Source organism: Drosophila montana, unplaced genomic scaffold, assembly GCF_035044405.1.
Source record: "Drosophila montana isolate Dmon_TW-CO22-7 unplaced genomic scaffold, ASM3504440v1 contig_2747_1, whole genome shotgun sequence".
NCBI lineage: Eukaryota > Metazoa > Arthropoda > Insecta > Diptera > Drosophilidae > Drosophila > Drosophila montana.
The window spans coordinates 61557-77652 of NW_026997619.1; the positions used below are offsets into that span (position 1 = coordinate 61557).

The following is a 16096-nucleotide window of genomic DNA, read 5'->3' on the forward strand; positions in this document are numbered from 1 at the left end:
CAAAATCGTTCCAAATTTTTGAGTATACAAAGTTTTACATATATATATATATTTATTTTTTATCTATTTTATTATGAATTAGTTAAACGCAATACATGTAAGTATGCTTAGGATCTATATATTTGGAGTATTGTATATGAATTTCTTATGGGTTTCTTTTTTGTGTGTATATTTTTTTTGTATATATGTATATAGTATGTATGTATATAAGTAGTATGCATGTAAATAATACCTGTTATGCTAATTGACCTAAATGATAGTATGAAATGGTTTTTCCTCTCATTTTCCTTTCATTTTTTGTTTATTTTGTATTTGCTTGGGAAGCTCCGAAAAACTTAACGCACACAATGTGAACAAAGCGCGTGCACATAACAAATGCCAATATCAAAGGGGGCGCAGCTGACACGCCCCCTATCCAAAAAATACATTAATAAATAATGATAGGTAAGCATATATAATTCATATTTGAGGGGGAATTGGGGCAGTGGACTTGTTTGCCGTGCCATCAAAAAATAACACAACAATTTATATTGGAACATTTCGAAATTAAATATCAAATGCGTATTGCTTATATTTCTATATAATGTATATATGTTATATGTACCTAAGTATATGTATATATAATGTGCATGATATGGCGCTTTTGTATTGCATGTTGCGTCTCGGCATTTGTTTTTATAGATGTAGTAATGGAAACTACTCTTAAATGGCCGCGTTCAAATGCTTTAGCTATTTGAAAAGAGAGTGACATACATATAAATATATATATATCTAAAAGTCTAGTAAATAGGCTATATATTCGAGCTTTGGCGGATTCACGCAAACGCCTCGAATCACAATGTATCAAATTCTACAATATCAGTAGTTGTTTGTTTTTTTCTGAGTTAATAGTTAGTTATTAGTTTTTTTTATGCATGTCGCCAATTGCAATTTTCGTGAGATCTAATTATAAGTGTGACAAATGTTGAACCAAAATTAAACAAAATCTAAACTCAGGTAAAATAAAATCGTAAATTTTGCAACTGCATGTATCGTATGCTAATCCTACGTTTTTATATGTATATCGAATTAATTTTTTTTTAGTCGTTTGCTTCTTGAGTGCTTGCATTGTTGTTGCTAGACGTTGCGGCATTTGCATTGTTTTGCTGTTGGCTGTTTGTTGTTGTTGCTGCTGCTGTTGTTGTTGCTGCTGTTGTTGTTGTTGTAGTCGTTGTTTCAGTCTCGATATCACTAGGATTTAAAGGTTCCAACGTCTGCTCTGCATCCGATTCGGCAGCTGCACCACCGACAGCGCCCTCCAGCTCATCGCACAGCTCCATTGCCGCCGGCTGCTTGGGCCTAAAACTATTGTTGTCCACATTCAGTTCGTAGTTCTTAAAAGGATCGGCAAGCTTGGCGGATTGTTGGCAGTTTTGTGCCTGTGCTTGTGCCGCTGCGCGCTGCATGCGTCGCTGCTGATTGCTGAACGTGGGACTTTCGGAGCGAGCGCGTTGCAGCAGCGGGCGCTGCTGTTGATTATAGCTGGCATCATATTCACGCGAGCGTCCAAACTCAAAGCCATTTTGCCACTGCACGTGCACATTCTCATAGGAGGGGTCCTCGTAGCGATAGCTGCCGCTGCTGCTGCTACAGCTGCTGCCTGCCGTCAGGTTCTGACGCTTGTCGGCGCCGCAGCGCAAGCGGCTCAAATTGCTGTGCAGCGGTCGAGCGGCAGCTGCATTGGCATCCCGTCGCATGCTGGCCGTGCTGCCCTGATAGCGCATCATGTCCTGCGGCAGTGTGCCGAGGCCCAAACGTGGCGTGCCATACGGATTGGACATTTGGGAGGCCACCGACGCGGTGTCACAATTGACGCAATCACGCGAGAACATAAAGTTGAAGTCAATAACCTGCTAAAGCAAATCAAATGTAATTAAAGGCAGTTATTTAATGTTAATCAAGGCTCACCTTGCACTCGGGTCCCTGGCCAATCCACAACGGCAGCCACTTGTTGACCAACAGCCACTGCAGGCTGGACTTGGATATGCGATTTAAGTTGCCATTGCTGGCATCCGACGAGGAGTTCGAACGCGCTGCAGCAGTTGTTGCCGTTGTTGTTTTCTTGGCCATCGCAGCGATCTTGGGCGCTGCTCCAGTTGCCACCTTCTCGGCTCCAGTCGAACTGGCAGCAGTGGCTGCTGTGCTGGACTCCTTGGCCGCTTTGCTGGTGGTTTTTATTTTGGGTATGGCGCCCGTGGGGCGCATTGCTGTGCTCGAGCTGCACACGCTGTCGCCGCCGCTTAGCTGCTGCTCCTCAGCACCTGCTGCTGCTATAACGGCTGTGGTGGGTCCGGCGGATGCAGAGCGTGCCGCACGCTCCATGGAGACATTGGGCGTCAGTGGTGAACAGTGGTGAGCCGCAGCAACTGCAGCAGCTGTGGTTTTATATATGTTCGTCATGCTCTGCGAGTTTTCGCCATGCAGGCAGCTGAAGAAGGAAGAGGCGCTATTCTTGACGGGCACCTTGACATGGCCATAGTCCATGCCCGCCGCTGCGGCGGCTGCAGCAGCAGCGGCAGCACTTGCACCACCAACACCAGCAGCACCAGCCACACCACCGCCAGCCACATAGCCCTGGCAGTTGGGCACCGTGCAGCTGCTGGCATTGGGACTGGCTGCTGCTGCGGCACCATTCGCATTCAGACGTATGTGACCCACGGTGCCGAAATGCGAATGTCCCAGCACTGCATAGTGTCCGCCCAGATTGTAATGATCTATGTTGCCGCAGGAGGAGCTCAGATGCCGTTCGATGCGTCCAATGCCATGGCCCAGCACATCCAGGCGCGTATAGAGCGGCACGCGACTTGCCGCCGAAGCGCCTGTGGTGCGATACAATGGCTCATCGCGTATCTGTTCGTAGATGTTCTCATAGCGCATGGTGCCCGCCGTGGCATAGGGCAGATTATAGCCATCTGTCGATTCGGTGTCATCAAAGCTGCGCTGTCGCTGGCAATTGGATCTATTGCTGGCATAGAGCGGAGCACAGCGCAGGCCGCTGCCATAACGATTGCCTGTAAAGGAGCAGAAATGGATTGTCAGCTTAAGTTGGTAATAGAAGTAAGTAGGGGATACCCTGTAGATATCGTAAGCTACTCATATTGAATTTAATATAATACTTGTTTGTCTACACTTAAGCTTTAGCTCTTATAGATCGTGCTGAACATACAAAAGACAGGTGGCCACATGGACTCAGAAGGTGATGCTATACAAAAATATATGCATCTGCATGTTACGGAAATTCTCACTACTCACTACTCACTATCAGGGTCCATTCTGTTAACCTGGTGACTTACCATTTTGCATATCAATGCGAAAATTTCGACGATAGCCCAAACCGGAGCGCACCGCTCTTGGCACATCGTAGGCAGCCGCTGTGGATGCGGACCGATCATATAAATCATTGCGATAATTATTCATGGGCAGCATGCGCGCTTGTTGTTGTTGTTGCTGTTGTTGTTGGGGTGCTGCTTGCTGGGCTTGTGGCTGATTGTTGTTGCTGGCATTGGCTTCAGTTGCTGCTGGTTGTTGTTGCTGTGGTTGTTGAGCTGCTTCCTCAACATTTGCAGGGGCATTGGCATTGGCATTGGCCACAACAACTTGTTGGTTGTTGGGCTGTCCAATTGGCGCATAAATGTTTTCATAGTGCGGATGATTAGCGGGCTGCTGCTGCTGCTGTGCAGGCGTTGGCGGTGCTGCTGCTGCTGCTGCTATTATATTACCATAAACAGCACCACCGACGGCGCCCTCCATGGTGCCCTCAGCCTGGCTATTCTCATCATCCAAGAGCGCTATGGCCAGCGAGGCCGCTTGGCTAGAAACAGATGACAAATATGTTAAGTGGAGTTATATATTAGGCAAACATATTAAGGCATAATTAAAAGCCGTACTTGAAGATTTAATTATTAAGTAAGGCAAGAGAAAAAACACTCACCGTGCCAATGCGCCCTGCTCTTCCATTCACAAGGGCTTATCGATCATACAGACGCCCGCATAGCTGCGTCCAATGGTCATCAGTGCGGGCAATATGCGCCAGCTATCCGAGTCCGGGCAATAAACCTCCACCGAGGCCAAATTTGAGGTGCCATCATCGCCGCCCACCACATACAAGAGGCCATCGTGCGCGACAACGCCCGCATTGCGACGACAATAGGACATGTCTGCGACGGAACGCCAGGTGTTTGTCTCATGGTCGTAGGCCTCCACAGATTTGCGCACCATCGGCCCGTCGTGACCGCCCACAGCGTATAGAATATTATTCAGAACGCCGACGCCGGCGCCGCTGCGACGTGAACACATTTCGGCAACGGCACACCAAGTGTCCGTATCGGGATTATAGCGTTCCACGGAGGCGAGGCATTGCCGGGAGAAGCCATCGTAGCCGCCAACAGCGTAGAGCAGTCCATTGACCACGCCCACGCCCACAGAGCTGCGACGCGTCGACATGGAGGCAATAAAACGCCATATTTCAGTCTTTGGATCGTACATCTCGGCGCTGGACAGGCCGGTGGTGCCATCAAAGCCGCCCACAGCATAGATGCAGCCATTTAGCACAGCCACGCCCAGCGTGGAGCGACGCGCCTCCATATTGCTGCAGTTGGCCCATTGATCGGTAGCCGGATCATAAACATCCACAGTGCGCACACGCAGCGATCCATTAAAGCCACCCACGGCATAAACCTTGTCGCCGAGCACGGACAAGCCGCTGCGGCAACGACGATTCGGCATCTCGGCGGCCTGATACCATTTCTCCTCGCGCAGATCATACCACTCCACGGAGCGTATGGCCTTGGGCGCCTGGCCGCCAATTACCAGCAGTATCTTGGGCATGCCCACCGGCTTGCGGGGCCTGGTGCGCGCCGACTTTGTTTCCGTGGGCAGCAGATGATAGGTCAGCGCCTCGATAATCAGATTCTTGCAATCGATGTTGCCCTCGAGCAGGATCTCCTTGTCGACGCGCTGGGTTATGTACTCCTTGGAGAGGAACGGCAGCCGCACATGCTCCATGAGGGCCGATGTGAATTGCTCCCGCATGGGCACATCGTAGCGCAGCCAGCCGATGACGCATTCATAGACGCGCTCCTCATTTGGCACCGAGATGCGATCGTTGGATATCAAATTGATGACCTGTTCGTGTGTGAGATTCAGAAACTCGTCAAACTGAATGACCTCGCTGCGAAAAGAGACAAAAACAAGTTAGGGTATGTGTCATAACATGTGCCAAATTAAAGATCTAGTATATATATTTAAGAAACTGGTTAAAGTGAGCGACTAACGGGTTAAGAAAAGTTTATGGGCTTAAGTATAGTACATATGTATATGTGGAAGGTTGGGCGAGAAATTAGATTCGACTAGTGTTAAAAATAGATAGTCACGATCAGTTAAGCTGAGAAGAATCTGTCTTTAAATCGAGTCCAACCAACTGTTCATTATTTTTTCATTTTATCAAGCCAAAGTCTATATCGTGCCATTAATCATTTCGAAAGTCGTTAGTCTATTCCGAAGTCTGTTTTGCAGTCATTCAAATTAATTATTGTATATCACATTTCATGAAAGATGAATAATGAAATGTTAGAGAATCGGTTTATATGCGAACTAATAAGTTATCTTTGGCGTTTCGAAGACTAAATACCCTGCATACAAATGGTTAATATTCTAATCTATTCTATCTTATAATAATTTATTATATATTATAATCTGATTCCGAAGATAAAATACCCAACAATATATATATATAAATTATATTCTCCTCTGCTCTATTTTATTCTATTCTATTTTATTATACTATATAATATTGTACTTTATTATATTGTATTATTGTATTATATTATAACTCGATTCCAGAGAAGATATACCCTCGCATACATATGGCTATATATGTATATATATATATTATATTATTTTATGTTATATTCTATTATATCATGGCAAATATATGGTTAATATCTTAATCTATTCTTTTAGGTTCCATATAATATTCCATTATAATCTTATCCAAAGATGAAAAATCCTTTAATATATATAAATTATGTTCTCATCTCTTCTATTATATTATATTCTACTCGACTCTATTTTAAAATACTATATTATATTGATGCAAGAGATGAAATTCTCTTGAGAGATGAAAATGAAATACTCTGGTTTATATTGAGATCTATTCTATTCGATTATATATATTATATTCCGATTCAACAGATGAAAGACTCTTGAATACATATGGTTAATAATATATTATATTCCATTATAATCCGATTTCGACTAATATCCTTGCATATATGTATATGTTTAATATTATATTCTATTCTACTCGGAACTATAATACATTATAATTGATATATTACAATCGAATTCCGAAGATTAAATACCTTTTAATATATATATATAATAAATTATCATCTCTTCTATTCTATTCTACTCGATTCGTTATATTATTAAAGTTCAGACAGACGAATGTTGTATTTTATGTTATATTTACATATTTAATGTTATATTTATATATTTAAAAACTCTTCGTGGCGTTATAGTTCGTTTAAAAAGCCCCTAAATTAAGGTTATTTAGGTACTTTAGAAGATATATTCAAATTTCCAAAGCAAATAAAAGTAATATAATTTACAATTAAAAAAGTGCATGGGGAATGTAAAAGAAATTGGAATATATCGAAATTTGATGAATTTATTGATTGATTGACTGATTGATTGCCCGGTTGTCCACTCACTTGAAATGTTGTTCAATATAAGTCTCCGCATAGTTGAGCAACTCGACGCAGCCATGCAGGTCGGCAAATTCGCGTATGCCCAGGCAATTGCTGGCATCCAATTGGGTTTGCAGGAAATCACAGCAGGCATCCCGCACATCCGTCAACTGCAGGAGATTGGCCGCCGTCAGCAGCACCTGGACATTGTCCTCGTTCACCTCCACATTCGATGTGTACACGTAATCGATGAGCAGCTCCAGGGCGCGGGCATCGACACTTTGCAGCGTGATGCGCGATTTGCGCGACTCCTCGAAGCTGGTGAACATCGCATAGAAGTAGGGGCTGCAGGAGGCCAGGACCATGCGATGCGCTGGAATTTCCACATCATCCGCGACCAGAATGACATCGCAAAGCTGTTTTTGTCTGTACAAAATGAGAATGGAGCGAGCGGATGATGGTATGTGGTTATTAAGTAAGGTCAGCAATTAAAAGCTTAGCATATAAACTTTCTATAAAGTCAAGCACAGTGGTGCGATATCTATATAAGTGCATGTCAATGTGTATGTGTATGTGTGGAGGTGAATGTATGTGTTAATGTACATTTGAATGTGTATGTAAACAACTTAAACAAGAATAATTATTTGACCGGGGTTCGATCTCTATACTTCGCTTAGCACTCTACTTAATCGACTCAAAAATTAAAATGAATATTTATTTTTTATATTATTTTTTTTTTTCAAATTTGAAAAACTGTTTTATTTTGTATTAAAATGTTTGGAATTTTTGTTACCAAAAGAAAGCATTAATTTTAATTTAGCCTATTACGGAGAATTTTCAGAAACTGAAAAGTTTTGCAGGTAAAAAGTGGCTCTGGTATAAATTTAAAACAAAATATTAGGAATTCAAAAAATTAAGTTATATTTTTATAAAAATTAATATATATAATAAATAATTATAATAATAAAAGAAATAGCTGTCCGAAGAAAAAATTTGTTTCAAATTGAAATTTCGCCAGAAACCGAAATGTTGCGCATTTCAAGCATTTTTTTTGGTCAATTATTTTGTCTTTTTTAACAAACACCTCAAATAATGTTCAATAAATTAAAGTTCGTTACACTTAAAAATGTTAATGAACAAAAAACTCAACGATTTGTGTCCATTGGACCCACAGTGCGTAGCTTGTGGAGCTCGTTTAGGGCATTGGCTTACAAAAATAACGAATAACAAAAAATCGAAACGGGTTTGAAGACCATACAAAAAAAAAATATATAAAAAAATTCCATCAAGGTAGTTTTCCATTTAGATGACATCTAATCAGCTGGCCTCACACGGAAGTGGGAAGCGAATACATAGAGAGAAAAACAAGAAAAAACTGCGAGAAAAGAAAACAAAAACAAAAACTGAGCGACTTCAAGTTCAAGGGCAAAAATATTTGTCTAAAGCGAAAACAAAATGCTAAAAAAATAAAATAAAAAGTCATCATCATAATCAAAGCAAAAATCGCAAAGTCGAATATTAAAGCGAATGGCCTCTTGACAAAAGCAAATACAGCGACAAAATTTAAAGGCAAACGTATATATATATATATATGTATATATATATAGTTTTAAAGTATGTGCATTATCTGTGCAAAGTTGAAGGGGGCCAAAACCGACAAATGAAGCGTAATGCGCAATTATGCGAGAGAATGTGAGTCCGAGAGATCGGCACAAACAACTGTTGACCGCGTCTCGCCAGCTTTTTGGCCCATTATATTTTTCATATTTTTGCCAAGACCAAAATAAACAAATCTCATGAGATGTCAGGTTTTGGGTGCCCAATACCCATTAAAACAGGGCAAGACGGGTGTATTGAAGTTGTGGTAGAATTTGTAACAGGCGAAAAATTATATCTTATGAGCGGTCGGGTTCTTGGTGACCAATACCCATTAAAAAAAAGCAAGACGGGCGTTTTGACATTGTGCCACAATATGTAACAGTCGGAAAATGACGGACTTAACCTTTTATTTGCTTTTTAGACGGAATATCTTAACAGTTTGGTAGCATATCGTACATTTTTTGTACATGTTATGTTTTTATAATACCCTGTACACATGGTAGTTATTTAAGATTACCGCACAGGGTATTTCCTAGTCGGGTATACTGTGCTAGTTCATTTTTGCGAGACAACAGCAACAACTGCAACTGTTGATGGAGTCTTGTCTGTTTTTGGGCCACATTAATATAATTTCCAATTACTCATACCCTTTAAAAATGGGCCAACTGGGCTTTTGGTATAAGCACAAATATGAATGCCATACTTTAGTCTCGAAAATATCACTTCAATTGGATAATAATTGCAAAAGTTATTTAAGTAGAAGCATTATTATAAAGGAGTATCTATTAGATAGAAACATAAATATTCAATGTTCACAGGGTGTCTGCTAGTCGGAGCACTTAAGTTTCTTCTTAACTAAACGCACTGGGTATCTATCAAACGAGCACTCAATTTTTTACTTTGGCGTATAATTTACAAGGTAAACAAAGTTATTTTCGCAGAGCTACAGGGTATTTGCTAGTCGTGATCGTGCTTACTTGCGCATCTCGTTCATCGCATCGAAGGAGCGCACCGTGTGCTGCTCGTTGTTGTACTGGCCGACGGTGCCGCGCTCCTTGCCGTTGGGCCGCTGGATGTGCTTCTGGGAGCTCTCGTCGAGGCTGTTTTGGCTGGCGTAGCGCAGCAGGCAGCTGCCGCGGTCCAGGCCGCTGCCCTCGGCGGCGGGATTCTGCTGTTGCTGCTGCTGCAGCAGCAGGCGCTGGCGTTGCGCCACGCCCACCGCAACGCCCAGGCCTGGGGCGGGCATTGCGCCAGGCTCCATCAATAGGGGCGCCGCAGCCGCACCCGCGCCCGCTTCAACGTTGTTCTGTTGCTGCTGCTGTTGTTGTTGTTGCTGTTGTTGTGGCTGTTGTTGATTCTGCTGCAAATTGCCATTGCTTAAATTGCTCATAATACCGATCGTATATTTGGTTAATAATGCAGTGAGCGCTATCATTCACACACGTTCACACAGCACGCGCGGCAGCCGAATGTAGCCAACAAAATTTTTTAAGCAACTCCGCAAGTTGCAACAACTTGTAAAATTCGAGTCCGTCTAAAAACTGAAAAAAATAACATATGATATTTGGCATCAATAAGTTAACAGGGCGCTGTAATGTTATTTAACAGCGCGCGTTAATGTTAACCGTTTCGGTAAAAATTAAAAAACTATAAGCTCGTTCAAAAAAGCTGGCTCGGTTATTGAATAAAGAACTTAAATTACCTTGAGTTTGCTTAAAAAACATGGAAATTAATGTAATCAACATTAATACAACAGCCATAACAGCGCAGTTACAGCAGTTTGAATGTGGCGGCCATGCGATAGACTGACCTGCCTGGCCGTCGCTTACCCACTGAACTCCTCATTTAACAGAATTTCGCTCACATCTAATTGCTGCAGACGGTTATGTTGCAGAGTATTTGAAATAAGTATTTTCGCACCTGCTCGCAGTACTGTGCCTACTACTTACTATCTTTCTTTCCTGAATGCTTTAAAAAATATTATACCTCCCTCCCAACAGCATTTGAGACGCACTAAAAATACCAACTTCGACCAGGTGGCAGCCCTGTTCTCATCGATATAAGCAAATATCTATCGATACGCGCATCATATTTTTTAGGGCGGTGTTCGCATTTTGTTTTCATTAATTATTTGCTGCTTACAAATTAGTTATTAATTAAAAACGTATCTAAGCATGAACACAATGGATAAATGCATGCTGGCCGCCCTCGTCTTGGGCTGCCTGCTGCAAACAGGTAAGTCGCATGCGTAGCCGCGCGCACAAACACAAACAAACAAACATAAATCTTGTCTCGTGGTGTCTCACACACAGCTTGGGCCATCAAATGCTGGGATTGCCGTTCCGACAACGATCCCAAGTGCGGCGATCCCTTCGACAACAGCACACTGGCCATCACGGACTGCCAGCAGGCGCCGGAGCTGGAGCATCTGAAGGGCGTGCGTCCGACCATGTGCCGCAAGATCCGACAGAAGGTGCACGGCGAGTGGCGCTACTTCCGCAGCTGCGCCTACATGGGCGAGCCGGGCATTGAGGGGGACGAACGCTTCTGCCTGATGCGCACCGGCAGCTACAACATCTTCATGGAGTTCTGCACCTGCAATAGCAAGGACGGCTGCAACGGGGCGGGCCCGCAGCGGAGCAGCTTGATCGGCGTCCTCTTTGGCACCTTTGCCGTTGGCCTTGTCGCGCACTTCCTGCGGCAATAGCAGCATCCACTATAGCCAAAGCGAACTGTACCACTCTCTATGTGTAATTTTTAATGTGCCTTCAACTCGAACCGAAATGAACTTAACACTTGGAACGCATTTCCGTCCTGCCTCTGCGCACGAATATATATACAAATCCCCTTTAAACATATCTATTCCACGCGCACATATTCCGTACCATTTAGGATCAAAGTGTAATCTCGATTATTTTCTTATATTTTGTATGCAGTTTTTTTACAAATGTTTAGTTTAAGCGACGAAAGTTTACAAATTTTATTGTAATGCAATTTAGAACATTTTTACAACTGAATAAACCATTTAAATAACAATATGTATTCACTAAATGAATCAATTACTATGCTCTATTATTAAATTTACTATTAGTAAATGATTTTAATAACAACATTATAGAAACAGAAAGTTCCCTTGAGTAATTAAATGAACGAACTAGTTTTTTAGTATTAGTTCTTTATCTCGTTCATTTAGAATAATGTAAAAAGAGAAATGATCTTGACTTTCTAATATACTTTCTTGAAAAGAATCAATTAGTTAATCACTTATTGCTAATATATCGATGCCAAGTATCGAGTGGCGAGTAATTACTCGTTGGTGCTCTTTCAATTGTATGACTGAGAGTAAAAGCCGCGCACTAAGTTTTCTCAATATCTTCAATATCCAGCTTAATTAATAAACCAATTTGAAGCTTAGTCTATTGATCACCATTCTATTAGTATTGTTTACATGCCTTCATTCCTTTCATATTGCTTTTCCGTTCTTACTCAATACTAAAACGATTCTCGTTACTCGCCCAACGATAACCACACCGAGTCGTCCGACACATTGTGACGTGTGTGGCCTGCCAAAGGCTGCATTGTACGAGAGCCTTGCGGAGCCTGTGCAAGTTGCCAATTCTCTCTCTTCTGTGTCTTCTTCGTGTGTGTGCGCGTCGCTCGTTTTTAATTTATGTTTAAACGTGGTTAAAATGTCTTTAAAGGCTTCAAAATTGTTGTAAGCGAGTGTTAAGTGCATTCGGCATTGTTTGTATGTCGAGAACATCTTGTAAGCGTACATTTTAACAAGTTAATTTGTGTTAGCAAATTGTGTGTGCGCCGAAAGCGCCGTTATTTGTAACAGCCGGTGTTGCCATATTGCATTTTTTTTTATCTTTTTCGCGTCCGTGCATTTTGTGTAATCGTGAAAAGTTATATTTTTTTTTTTTTCTGTTTTGCCAAATTTCGTTCTTATTTGTATCGAATTTAAGTTATTAATAAATAAAAGAGAAGAAGAGAAATGGATAACTGCGACGAATACTGGATGGATGTGGACTTTAGGAGCAACATTATACAAAACTTAAAGTGCATACGTGATTACATGAGGTTAGTGCTTGTTTTATTTGTGCAAAGGCATTTTTTTAAAATACAATTTTAGCAATTTATTAACTTTAAAAACCAATATGTATAACATTTCACATTATTTGTACACGAATTCTATTATTATTATGAACTTGTCGAAGCAGCTCACAGCGCCATCTGCACGGCGAAAAGTGCAAGCAGCGCTGCCGCGCTCATCGCCATGTAGCGCCCGGCGGAGGATGCGTTGCACAGATCTCCCTTGCAGGTGAAACAGCTCTCCACCTGGCGGCTGTGCGTCACGGTGCACTCGTTCTCCTTCTGTCCAACTACCTCAAAGTGACAGTCGCGTGAGACAATTACGCCGGCGCGATCTGTTGCGAAAAGTTAAAAAAAAAAGAATTTGATTAGTTTTATTTCATTTTTCTTTTGGTTGCTTGTTTTTGACATTTTGTAGACTTTTCACAGCTGCTGTTGGATTGTCATAAGCTGCTTTCTTGTGGTAAGTTTAAAACATATTTATTGTATGCACAAAAAACTTAACAATTCTGCTCAATAGGGTAAAGTTTCGTCGTATCAAGGTCGCATTAGTATTAAATTCTGTGCTCGTTCCGGACACAGGAAAACTAACGAGAGTTTGTACTTCCTGCTATCAAAAGTAGCGAGACGCATTTTGACGAGTTTGTGTAGGTTTATGCCTCATACCTGTGCAGCTACTCGTTGTCTCTGGCTTGAGCTAGTAAACTTAATTGTCTTAGTTTTGTATCTAAAGTAACGAGACGTAGTGGGCAGTAGATTTATAACTTTACTGTACTTGTTTGTAATTAATGATATGAACGAGTTGTCTTTATATTTGTTTGTCTTCTGTTGGAGAATCAAGAACCAAGTTGATTTAGCCAAATACGACTGTTAATTTGAAAGCTAGTCTGTAGTTCTCAAGAAACTTGGCATGGGTCTAGACAAATGCCGCATCTGTTATAGATATTCAAGGTTATTGAATCTTAATCATTCCGAAGATTCTTGTTCTTGTTTGCTCATACTATTTAAATTTGCAATTGTGTTAGTTTATTTTGAATTTGTGGAATTTTTTTCCTGTAAAGTCGAAATCTTCCAAATTCTTTTTTGTTTTTTCTCATACTATTTAAATTTTTTATTTTTTATGAGCAAGTCTAGATTTCCAAATGTTGTTTTATTCTCAAAAGACTTAACATTTTCCATTTGGTTTTTCTTCAAATTTTCAACATTTTAATTATTTTCAATTCAATTTTGTGACTTATTTATAGCAATGCATCATCAGATTTTGACTCGTTTTTTTCCAATTGTTTTATTTACATTTATTTTGTTTATTTCGAATTTGATTTTCGACTGGATTACCAAATGTTAAGCCTACGCAAAGCTTTATTTTTGTCTCATGATTTAAATTCGCTTCATGTAGGCAGCCAAAAACTAACTTGTAGCTCGAAAATTTGCGTTTTTTGAGCGATTTGAATTCCTTATATATGCTAATTGGCATTGGCCCCCGGTTTGAGTTGTTCAGCTCGACGCGTCTACGCAATGACATCATTAATAGAAATCTAGATTTTTTATTTGCGCTCAAGGTGTTTACACTTTGTGCATGCAAATTATGCTGCAGGGGCGGGACGGGGGATGGGTCAGGTTTGTTTTGTTTTCACTTACCGCTGGTGACCACCTTGTTGCACCTGGTCACCGCCTGCAGCTGCTCCATGGTATTCGGCTTGGCCACACTGTCGCAGTCCACCTGGCGTATATTCGAATTGGCATCGAGTGTATCTTTGCTGCAGTTGGGATCCGTCAGAGACTTGCATTGATAGCATTTGATGGCAGTTGCTGTGGATGAGAGCAGCAGAGACCATTAGAGAAAGAGCAAGAGACAGACAGAGAGGGAGACGCCACAAGGTCAAATCTAAATTGCTATACAAATTCGCTCAGGTTACAACCAGTTTACCTGAGCCGCCTTCCGTTACGTTTGCTTCATTATGTAACGCCCTCTGTGAATTGTCTATTCTAATTGGAATTCTCTATAAATACACGTCTTCCTTTGTTTGCTTTGGCTATGAAGTCAGCTTCAGCTGCGACTTATATATGAAGGGAATACGTGCATAAAATAATATAGCTATTATTTTATTTATTGATTTTTGTCATTTTTTTTTTATTAATTGTTTATTGTATCTGAATTCCTGAATGTTTATATGATTCAAAATAGAATAAATTAAATATTTGTTAAATGATCCACAAAAAATAGTTGTGTATAAAACTAATTTTTTTTTTAATCATATTTGTGGGACAAATATGCGTAAAAAAACTGTTAATATAAAATAAAAATATTAAAAAATATTTTTTTAATTGATTTTAAATTATTATGCAATTTGTTTTTGCCTATTTGATTTTAAAAATGTCACCAACAGGTTTTTCTTGTAACTCATTTAATATTTTTGACCTATTTGAGCTAAATTGTCGTTGTTTTCGATAAAACACATTTTAAAGTAATTTTCTTGCTCAGCTTTTCAAATCTTTCCATCAAAGTTTATTTTGATTTCTTTACAAATTATTTTAAATATTTTCATTGCTCTTCAGCTTTGTATTTTGCCCTTTGAATTTATGTTAAAAAACTTCAAACCGGTTTCCTATTGAAGCTTTCGATAATTTGCGTTTCGCATTTCGAAATTTGAAATCTAATTTTATTTACTATTAGAAAAGTGCACAAAAAATAAACTTACCACTGTGCATGAGGCACATGGCAATTAGCAAACAGGCGAAAATTTGTTGCTGCATTTTATATACTTATATGTATATATATTTATTTTTTTCTATTTTTGTTAAAACTTTTGTTGAAATTAACACACGAACTCGTAAACTGAACGCTTTAAACTGTTTCGCTGCCGTCGCCCAACTGAATGCGCATTTGGTTTGTTTGTTTGCCCGTTCAACTGCGCGCGAGCTCTCAACTTGTTTTGAGTGCAAAGCGCGAAGCTTTTTTCTACTCGGTTTAAATTGTTTAAATAAATTGTGAGTGGAACTCAAAACGAGTTCGGAGCAAAGAGCCAAAAAAAAAACACGAGAGAGAGAGAGAGCAATAAAAAATTAAGAAAAACAATAAGAAAAAACTATTTTGTTTTGATCAGCAGCTTCGCTTGCGGTGAATTCTTGTATTTACTTTGGGAAAACTTTGGGCAGGTGTTTGTGTATAAGTGTGTCTGTGTTTGGGTGTGTGTGTATGTGTGTGTGAGTGAGTTTGACTCATGCGGTTGATCCATTTATACCCTAATTGAAAATGGGTAAAAAGAGTATAATGTATGTGTCCAAATGTATGTAACAGGCAACAAGCCGGAGACAAGCCCCATAAAGTATATATATTCTTGATCAGCATCAACAGCCGAGTCGATCTAGCCTTGTCCGTCTGTCTGTCCGTCCGTTCGTCCGTATGTATTGAACTGAACACAAGGAATTCAGAACCTATAGGAGTTAGAGACTTGATTTTATTTTAGTTGGACCTACAACTAGTGTCCTAGTGTCCGCGCAGTACGAGTTTGTTTCCACTAGTCGATAACTTGCCCCTTTTCCAAGTAATCGATCAAAATCGATATCGAAATCATGTTTGTTGAGCAAATCTCTAGGTTTTAATAGCTAGAGACAGCAAGCTTGACATGTAGCTTCCAGATAGTATAAAAGTATATGTATATTAAGCATCTTTC

At 40.5% G+C, this 16096-nt stretch overlaps 3 protein-coding genes across 4 annotated transcripts; 1 reads left to right on the plus strand and 2 right to left on the minus strand.

Moving 5' to 3' along the window:
* Positions 1 to 435: 435 nt before the first annotated feature.
* On the minus strand, positions 436 to 9868 carry kel (kelch). Of its 2 annotated transcripts, none has more exons than XM_064684480.1 (6): positions 9305 to 9868; positions 6753 to 7154; positions 3971 to 5209; positions 3333 to 3850; positions 1948 to 3050; positions 436 to 1889 (listed from the first exon to the last, which is right to left on the minus strand). In XM_064684480.1, the coding sequence occupies exons 1-6, from the start codon at positions 9760 to 9762 to the stop codon at positions 1080 to 1082; spliced, it is 4530 nt and encodes a 1509-aa protein (XP_064540550.1). In that variant the 5' UTR covers positions 9763 to 9868; the 3' UTR covers positions 436 to 1079. The 2 variants fall into 2 exon arrangements, with proteins under 2 accessions (XP_064540550.1, XP_064540549.1); XM_064684479.1 differs by having other exon boundaries at positions 436 to 1892.
* Positions 9869 to 10400: 532 nt separating this feature from the next.
* Positions 10401 to 11365, plus strand: crok (crooked). The gene is made up of 2 exons (XM_064684396.1): positions 10401 to 10562; positions 10640 to 11365. The coding sequence occupies exons 1-2, from the start codon at positions 10502 to 10504 to the stop codon at positions 11032 to 11034; spliced, it is 456 nt and encodes a 151-aa protein (XP_064540466.1). The 5' UTR covers positions 10401 to 10501; the 3' UTR covers positions 11035 to 11365.
* A 1075-nt stretch (positions 11366 to 12440) lies between these two features.
* On the minus strand, positions 12441 to 15281 carry atilla. Its single transcript, XM_064684474.1, has 3 exons — positions 15122 to 15281; positions 14061 to 14231; positions 12441 to 12757 (listed from the first exon to the last, which is right to left on the minus strand). Exons 1-3 carry the CDS (start codon positions 15174 to 15176, stop codon positions 12552 to 12554), a joined length of 432 nt encoding a protein of 143 aa, XP_064540544.1. The 5' UTR covers positions 15177 to 15281; the 3' UTR covers positions 12441 to 12551.
* Positions 15282 to 16096: the final 815 nt, after the last annotated feature.